The sequence below is a fragment of the Chaetura pelagica genome, unplaced genomic scaffold, assembly GCF_000747805.2.
Source record: "Chaetura pelagica isolate M959 unplaced genomic scaffold, ChaPel_1.0 scaffold436, whole genome shotgun sequence".
Taxonomy (NCBI): Eukaryota; Metazoa; Chordata; class Aves; order Apodiformes; family Apodidae; genus Chaetura; species Chaetura pelagica.
Genome location: NW_009953651.1, coordinates 637,003 through 646,915, shown reverse-complemented (window position 1 = coordinate 646,915; position 9,913 = coordinate 637,003). Strand labels below are relative to the sequence as shown.

At 35.0% G+C, this 9,913-nt stretch overlaps 1 protein-coding gene across 1 annotated transcript in view; it reads right to left on the bottom strand.

Annotated features, from left to right (window-relative positions):
- Positions 1-626: 626 nt before the first annotated feature.
- The window catches only part of HECTD2 (HECT domain containing E3 ubiquitin protein ligase 2), a 34,405-nt gene continuing 25,118 nt past the window's right edge, over positions 627-9,913 (bottom strand). Inside the window, 9 exon segments of the mRNA XM_010000109.1 lie at positions 627-951; positions 2,414-2,557; positions 3,175-3,290; positions 4,541-4,647; positions 4,908-4,995; positions 6,007-6,081; positions 6,542-6,700; positions 7,764-7,816; positions 7,819-7,845. Coding sequence (XP_009998411.1) covers positions 831-951; positions 2,414-2,557; positions 3,175-3,290; positions 4,541-4,647; positions 4,908-4,995; positions 6,007-6,081; positions 6,542-6,700; positions 7,764-7,816; positions 7,819-7,845 — 890 coding nt within the window. The 3' untranslated portion in view covers positions 627-830.

Sequence of the window (9,913 nt, the reverse complement as noted above, 5' to 3'; positions counted from 1 at the left end):
TTCAGCATATGTGGAACTTATTTGCAGTATTTAGTTTTGTGTACTATAACGCTACAGTAGATCTCATTAGTTTCCTGTCAAGGAGTGAACATACAAGTTGCTTAATACCTGTTATTTCTACCTGAATCCCCTCAAGCTGAAAAAATACCTTTTAACACCCTTGTACAGTCAAGCCTGTTGATATGTAAAAGCTGAATATAGAACATCTAAAACCTCTTATTCATAAAAAATACTTTTAGGTAAATGGCACTATCAAAACCCTGTTTGTTCACAGGCTGTTATTTACATGCTGCTTAGACAGCCTGCTTCGTTGAGAAGGAAAATCAGAGTATTAAAACTGCATATGTTTTAAAAAGATTAAAATTCCTATTTGCCTTTCTGAAAATATGGCTACATGCTGTATGTTAATTTTGTTTCTGTTGTTTATGTTAATTGAAAAGATTCTGCCACTGGGATTGGCTAAGAAAGAAATATTCTGTGTGTTATCTCCCAGTGCAATACCTGTGATGTAAAGGATTTATGATTAATGATAAAGTGCTATTAAGAAGAAACAGAAACAAACCATAACTTAGAAATTGTCCCAGTCAGGTTCTGTTTATCAAATAGACCAGCTTTTTTTATAAAGAAAACTACTTTCTGTGACAAAGCAAGCAGTAAATGTATTGCCATTTGGAAAAAACCATACACTTAACATTTAATTTAAAAAAATTAAAATATCTAAGTTGGGTAAGACTGCCACAGTATCAAGAGACATAACAACAAAAAGCTTAAAGGCACAATTAGAAGAGAGTGAATGCTACATAAAGATGCTGTTCTTTAAGTATTTAATTTTATTCTAGACCAAAACCCTCTGCATTTGAAATTCCAATGATCAACTTCTGCTTCAGTTCCTTCTTGTTCTTGTAAGGAGGGAGACAAAGCTGGTTGAAGCAGGTATGGGCCACAGGTAACCTGAAGTAATTTTAAAAAAACCCAACAAAATGCATTTAATAATAATGCAGTAAGAGCAGAACACTGCCAACTGCTTACACATTTGCAGTTAAACATTATTTAAATAAGAAATCATAGAAACCCTGTAAAAGTAACATTTATCCTAATGTTGCTGGTTCAGGTTCTGTTGAACCCAAGTAACACCACTGTTGGTCACATGCACCTCAGGTTAATTTGTCTGCAACACCCCTTCCCCTTTCTTTTTTGTTAAGTTGGGAACATGTCCTTCCAGATTTTGCAAGCAGCTTAGCCTTTGGTCATTAGCAAGCATTTTTGAAAGGGGGCAGGATTCTCCCAGATCTGGAAACCCAAGATAATTCCCTCTCCCTGCCCATTATACCAGCAAGAAAAGATCTGTTAAACAGACTGGGGACATGTGCTTCAGAATTTGGAAAGTTGAGAAACTGGATATTAATTTGGCAATTCTTATTGCTATTCTATTCTTTGATCCTACTGTGGGAACAATGCATTGCCAACATGTCCATGTTCCTTGCTGCACAGGCAGACTGACTGCAGCAATTATCTTGCAAAACATAGACCTGCATAACTTCAAAATGCACACAACTTCAAAACACACTCCCATTTTTAAGAAAAAAAACAATTTACAAGAGAATGAATTTAAACAGAGAATCAACATTGACTATTTTTCTTCATTTTTCATCAGATCCTCATGTTCCTTTAACATGTTACTGGAAACAGTTATTATTTATTCATTGAATAAAGCATTAGAAATATCACATACTTTCTCCAATCTTAAGAAGAAAAATACTAGCTGTAATGTGTAATGCAGTGTGTGGAATTTCTCAAGTCAACTTAATACAAAATAAAACACTACCAGAAACATAAGAATAAGTTGGAATACACAATTCAACTTTGACAATGAAATGATAAGGCTGCTTAGTTCTTATTTCTTCTGAGCAAACTCTTTACCAGCTATATAGTTACTCAACAAAGACCTTAAAGGAATACTACATCTTCTCCAGTCATACATGTTACAATATTTATTAAGGCCATCAAGAAAGAATGTGTTTTCTGAAACTGCTATACATAATGGCAAACAGACTCAATGAACTCAGGAAAATTCATGATTCACAGATATATCCATTAGCTCAGCTGTCGTGTTAAGAACAATTAAAGAAATACTTTATTTTAACTGGTAACACACAAGGAATCCCTATAAGAATTCTTGGCCTCAAGTGTAAATACTGGCTGGAGAATTAACTTTATGTTAGAGGGTCACTTGCAAAATTTATGCAATAAATAAATGGGTATAACAACATTGTGAGGACAAACTAAAGGAGCCTATGCAGCTTCTTCCTTATACATTAGCTTGTCCTTCTTTAATAAGACATTCAAGTGTTATAAGGGTTCTCAGGAAATAATTCCACAAAAAAAAAAAAAAAAAATCCAGAAAACTACTTACCAATTAGTGGACGTTTCACTCTTTGAAATTTTGAAATTCAAATCAGCCATTCCTCCCACAGGTACTCTATCACTTCCTGTAGCAAAATGCAGCAGCTTCTTTTGAAGGTCAAGAGAAAATGCAAGTACTACATCCCAAAAGTACCTATGTTCAAGGCATAAGGAGAAGAATATGGTGTAAGATACAGTATCATGACAAAGAAGTGTGAGAATAATACAACCACAAGTACCATATGATGGAAGTCACTTATTTAGACTTTTAATTATGCACTACACAGGACATCGGTAGTATCCTAATATGCAAGGTTAAATAAATTCCTAAGGACTTGACAAGTGCAATGTTTTATCAATTTTGGAATGGTGTTTTCTCAAATGATTCCCAAACCCACTTTTCTATATAAAAAAAAAATGCCTTCTACTCTCTTGATATAAATTCCTTAGTATCAAATACAGTTAGAACTTTGAAAGAATTTTAGACTGGATAAGAAAGACTCAGATTTCACTATACAGGATCTGAAGCTACTCTTTTTAAACTATTTCAATCGATCATAACCTTTTAAAAGCATTCAGCAGGACATAGTACCTTTAAGGATCTAACTCTTCCTATTTAGAGATAATTTAATGGTGTCTTTGTCTTATTTGGAAATAATGTCTTAACATTTCAGTCATTCTCAGATTATCCTTGACGAGATTATTCCTAACAGTCTCTCATTCTATGATGTTCTTAAACTCAGTAATTAAAATGAAAAAACCTAAGCCTACCTTATAGTAAGATCATTTTTTTGGTAGCCCTCATATTGGGTACTTCGCTGTAAAGCAGACATATCCAGCTCAGGACTGCCACAGACAAGAATTTCAACCTCTTCTGGACGAAGTAGCTGCCAGAAATTAAGGATAAAATCTTTATTTTTTTAAAGATGAGAAATAATGCTACTAGAGTATTTTTTTCTTTTGGCATTAGAGAAAAAATATCAGAATCTCATTAGATATACATCTATAACTTAGACACATACTGTTTCAGAGAGCAACTAAGTCCTCATTACTTTGAAGAATCTCTCACTACTGTATATAGTAAAAAGGAATTTAATGGATAACAAGATTTTAGCATATTTTTGTTGTTCATTTCTTTTGCACTCTTACATTTATTACACTGACTTGCTTGTCATCTGATTAAATTACAAACGGGTCAGGAAGAAAATTAAGCTTGTACATTGGGACTTCAGAAGGATGGTCTTGATCTCAATTTTGGTTACAACTTCCATTTCATTGACAGTGGAAAGTGTCAGTGTAGGTTGATGAATGGCAGTGGCTGACAGAACTTGACTCAGCTTTACACATTGCTGTGCAAAGCAAATACACATAATAATAAAGCACGTGTAACAACTGCTAAGCTTACACCTGTGGAACCTATTTATTCATGTGCTACATCACTAAATGGCACCAAAGTATGTCATGGCATTTCAGTGGATTTTCATTCTCCTTTCAGAACCTTCCCTGCAATTAGTAACATCTGACTTTGCTGCAAGTGTGTCATACTTGGCTAATTTAAGAGAAATTAAGAAAATCTCATGCAAAAAAAGAAAAAAAAGATGGTGTAAATTACAAAAGGCATTCCAACAGCCAAACAGGACAGGATACGAAAGAATGTTTAAACTCAACTACACTGCGTTTTCTTCCTGCAAAAAGTAATTGATGTTTTCAGAGGAGTCACTCAAGACACAGCAGGCATAGTTACTCTGCTGCTCACAACTGCAGGAAATACAGAAAATCCATGTAAACATTCACACAAGAGCCTGTGAAGTGTCGCTGAATGCAGAATGCATATTGATAAACTTGTGGAGCTTTATTTATCTGTTTTCAATGGAACACTGTAGAGAATAGTTGCTCATCTGTTCCTTCTACTTATAGAATCATAGAACCACAGAATGGTTTGGGTTGGAAGGGACCCTAGAGATCACCTAGTTCCAACCCCCCTGCATGGGAAGCAACACCTCCCACTAGACCAGGTTTCTCTACATTGATTAATCAAGATTCCTCATGAATCCTAAAATCATCCAATGTAATTTGTTTAATTTAGGTGTCAGTTGCATATTTGAAACAGAAGAGTTCTGTTTCATTTTTTTCTTACCAGTAATGCATACGAAGCACAGACACTATGAAATCCATAATAGAAAGCTGCAAATTGTTTGTAGATTGTTTTGTTGAGAAGAAAATCAACATAGAGCTGCACATACTCTAAAGAAAAAAAACCAAAACATTTTGTTACATCATGATAACTTTAAATTATCCTTTTTTGTGCTCTCTCAAATTGAGTGTACTGAATTAAGAAAAATGAATGAATTTCATTTTAGATACAATTAAATTGGTAGGCATACCAGAAAGGACTATAGTAATTTCAGTTTCACGCTTGGTTAAACAAAAGCTAGATTGATAAGCAGGAAAAAAAGGATAAACTTTAATCTACCAAACTGTGCAGTTAATATGTATTGAAGTACCTTTCCTATTCTGATTTGTGACTGCAATTTTATCTCCATTTGGCTTTAAGTTGTAAGATTTTATAACACCAAATTCTTCCTGAAAAACCTAAAGAAAAAGAGGAGCCAAGGTCAGTACTGGAAAATGCATTCACATATTGAAAAATCAAAAAGCTTGTATTTATTGTGTCATGTATTTCCCTGGTCTCTTTCTTTAGTACATGCTATAATTCTGATGGTTGTGGCATTTAAAAAAGCTAAATATTTTGATTTTCAACAAATTGCTCAAGAAATTGGTATTTAAAGTAGAAAAATTGATTCTGTTACAGAGTGGCATATTGAACAAACCTGCAGGTTTGGAAGCCACAGTTTTGCATACAAGAGAACAATTTAAGAGCATCACATACAATTAAGAAGGTATTTGTTCCACCATAGCTCACTAGGAATTCAAAAGTAGCTGCTTTACAAAAATTTCCACATGGTCTGACAATAATGTAATTCAAAGCTGAGGAAAAGAAAGTCAATATGAGTCCAATGCACATCTATAAACCAGCATGAAATTTTACTACCCAGTAGGTGTCATAAAACAATGCATAAACTAAAAATGTCTTTCTTGATTGAAGTAGCAGTTAGACATACAGGTATGGCAAAACTATCCTAAGTTGAACAACCTATTGTTCAAGTGAGATTTCCTGGAAAAGCATATAAAAGCAGATAAAATCAGCACAGTAAACTCTGACTAACCTCTGGGTTAGACAGAAAATAGATTGTTTTGCAGTCAGATGAATTCCATGACCCAGGTCACTCTTTGCAAGATGATGGTGTCAGAGCAAGCAAAGAGCTGGAAATGCACAAGCAGGTGGCCACACAACCCTGCAGGCAGAACCTGGACCCCCCTGCACTGCCAAGGGACAACAGCTTAATGTCCCATAACTGAGACAGCGTCTGTGTGCCCTGACCCCCAGGACTAGGCTGGTTCCTGAAGCAAACTTCAAAGCCCATGTAATTACATCCCAAACAATTGGTAATCACACAGTAGTAAGGCCACTCCATTGCAGAAGCATTGGTAAAAATTACTGAATGAGTTAAGAGAATAATTTACAATTGTGTATTTAATTACCTGAAAGGTTGAGTAAAAATCCTCTTCAACATTGCCTTCATAGAATAGAAGTTCACTTAGTCCATGGGCCAGTTCCTACAATATGAGTAAAAACTCATTAGTCAGTCTACAAAATTAAGTGATGTACATTGCAAGGACATGCAAGTATCATTATTTAATACAGAAAGTATCTTAGAAAAAGCTGTATTTATGCAAAATGCATACACAGAGAAATACTCACAGCTTAATTAATATGTATACTTATTGTTATTTCAGTATAAACTGTTACTTTTCTCTTTTTTCATGTTTTCTGTCTTAGAGACAGAAAATGTCTCTAGAACGCTCATATTAGATTTCAGTATTCTAAATTTAAGTAGATCAAAGAAACACTGCTATGCTAGAAAACACAGAGAATTCCTGTTTTCAACAGATAGAAACTTTATCACCCTGTGCTAAAAAAAGGCTGTTTTCAAACAGTTTGCAATTCAATCATTAAATATAAGTAAAACAGGTTTTAAATCAGTAATTTAGCCTCTTAAAAAACTGTAATACTTACAGGCATGATCTGAAACAGGTCATCTAGTGTGACATCACAGATGCCTACAAGTGTGTTATGATCACAGGGAACAATGGGAGGACTCAATAATTTCTTGTAACAGCAAGGTGGGAACCGAATATCCAAGGTGATGCTATTATATACAGCAAGTCCCATAAGCTATACATGTCAAATGTTAAGGGCAAACTCCACACAACCTTATTAGAACTAATGTTTTAAGTAATTTGGAAAAAATATTTTAAAATTTTATGCAGCACACTCAAATACATACTAAACAAAGAGAATAAATATATATTTTTAAATTTTTTTTGACTGGTAATTTTATATGCAGTTTTTTAATAACAATTAAGCAGTAAAACAGTCAAATTATGCATATTGACAGAACACTTGAGTCTTCCTCATAATATTCTATACAGGCATTTATAGAATAAATTGTTTCAATGTATTGTTATGAAAAATGTTTTAATATAGAACTGTAGATACATGTTTTTAGTAAAAAAAATCTACAGAGAAATCAATATAATAATTTTTCTTTTACATAAATCTAAAAGCAGAAAGACAAACCTGCACTGGCACTGCAGCTCAGCAGCTAGCACATTTAAGTATCTGGCGAAACAAACTTGAAAAATTAGAATAAACCAGTTCAGGATTCAACTTCTCACTAGAATAGAATACTTCAGTCAGAATGATCATCTGGTCCAAATGCAGTCAGTGAAATGGGGACATGATAATCTCATTTTAAGTGAACTTATAAGCATATATTATCATTAACCATTTGTCTGAGGACTTAATAAGTGAGCACAACAGAAAACCCAAGAAATGCTCAAGATAGCGTGTGGTTTCCATTCAGTAAAAAAGGCCCCATACTGATCAATGAGTACCTAAAATATTAATGCATACAGGGTCATTTATTTTTGCTGAATGAAACTCAGAGGTGTTAAGTATGTAAAAAAATTCCAATTTATACACAGAAAAAAATTGCACATGTAATTTTCATTCTAATATTTTCTGACTGTATGATGTACCATGTACCCACATAACACCATTTTCTTCCTTATTTTTAATTTACTTTCTTGAAAAGCATTCTTTTTATACATTTAAGATGAAACACACTTGTGTATAAAACATCTGAATGAGCTCTAATCAATGCCTTATTTCATCCTCGTACCAGCTCTTTAAATGGCTGCTTGTTTAGCACTGTCTAGCAGATGTAAAAGGATACAGCTCCAACCAACCGGAATTCAGAATAGTTATCACACTTAAAGCTGCTGATTAATGTGAGTCCTTGTGGTAGGTGAACATGCCTGCAGAACAGGAACGGTGGCCTTTACAAAGTCTGAGCTTCAATAACAAGTTGCACAAACCCTCACCTTTCTAACCTGCACCCTTAGAAGTGCTGCTAGCAGTGCCCATATCCCCATGCTTGTCCTCAACCCTGTCTTCCCACCCACAGCCAGAGCCTGCAGGTGCTTGGGCAAGTACCACCAAGGACAGCACTAAGCCAAAGCAGGTCTGTTGGGTGCTGGTGCAACACATTCTTCCATGCCTCTAATCACAGATATTCTGCACTGTCTCTCCCCAATGTGTTTTTTCACTGTACGTTATCAGCAACTTTGTCTAACCACAAACTGTCTAGCTGCAATGTAAACCCACTTCTTCCCTTCCTAGGTCAATAGCAGATGACAATCTATGCTGGCATAAATCCCATGATACAAATACTATAAGCTTTACCTTAGAACAGAAACCCATAAAAGATTTATCTTACATGTACCCTAGCCACCTATTTTCTGCCAAAAATTTGTATGACAGAAGTTAAAAAAACCCAAACAAACCACAAATATGAAATACAAAAAGCTACCCACTGGTCTAAATTACAAGGTGGATCCTAATAAAACAATGACTACAGTCTAGTTTGGTTGCTGTTTGCATCAGATCCAGATCATTCTGTTTTAAAAAGTAAAAACTTAGGTAAGAAACCACAGAACAGCTTTAAGATGCCTCAGAGAAGCAAGACACACTCTAGATACAGTGTGTGCTAAGAGTGAAATTAACTTCAGCAATGCACAAGTTAATTGGATAAAATATGATGACTGGTTTTAATTTTTTGGGATAGAACGGGCTGACAGTTCACTACTATTTCCACAGTCTGTGTACAAACCAAAGCACTGATTAATTCTAAGGACTTCTTGTACACAGTAGCTACCCACATTCATGTTTGAAGATGAAGCTGGAGAAAAGATTTAAATGAAAAAATCAAACTCCTTTTGATTGAAAAAAGAATAAAAATGCAATGAATGCCTCATAGTCATCTAGTTCTTATGAAAAATTACATGTAAAATTATGCTTTCATATTCCCTCCCTTCACTCTCCTGAACTAACTTTATCTATTGAACTATAGCTCAAAAAGGTGCTCAAAAGGTTCTGACAGTGCCTTTACCAGAAGCAAGAGAACAGTTTTATGTAAGGCACAGCAAGGTTCACATACTGAAAAATGGCAGTGATGCTGGAACAAAATAGGTCTCAAATCCCATTTATTAATTGTCTGCGCTGAGATGAAGAAAGCATCACAACCCACACTAGGAGGGCAGAATTAGTTTGGAGTTCTTTAGTTTCAGGGATTAAACCTGGAGCAAGAGCTAATGTGGAAAGGGTAATAAGTGATTTTTTTCCTATGTTTTTCCTTCCAAGCTTCTGACATCCATTATTTGTGACTTAAACATTAAAGACAGCAGAGCATACAGTCCCTTTCCAAGGTAAGAGAGCAGTTCTGAACTCCTCCCACACTTTGCTGGTAATCATATGAATGAAAGAATCTACACTTTAAAGCAAGGAAGCCTGCCAGAGCTGGTGAGAAACATTACACTTGGATGTTTCCAAACTCATCAGTTACCAAGCTCTGCTGACAACACATTTTGCAACAGAACTGTCAAACTTATTGGAACACTTTCTCCAGGATAAATTGTTTCCTAATTAAGGTTGTTACCGCAAAATGTCATCTCTCTGCACAGACCCCTTTTTACTAGAAAAAGGCAAGCAAGCAAGGATCTCTGCAGGTTTGAGGACATATTTATGTCTTAAAACTCTAGACCTTTAGAATGAGTCCTATAAACAATGGAGGACCATGGACCTAAGGGACATGAACACTTCCAGGCAAACACAGACCAGCTATTGCATTTTATAAATAACTATCAGGTGTTATGCTGAAGTCTCTGGAAATCAATATTTCTAATTTAAAAGCCAGCCTGGGAACACTTTAACCTATTATAACATCAGTAATATATCCATACACAGCTGAGGAAGGCTGACTCATTTGATAAATATTAGACTGGGATGGAAAAAAGCCTCCCAGATCCATCTATAGCAATGTGGAAG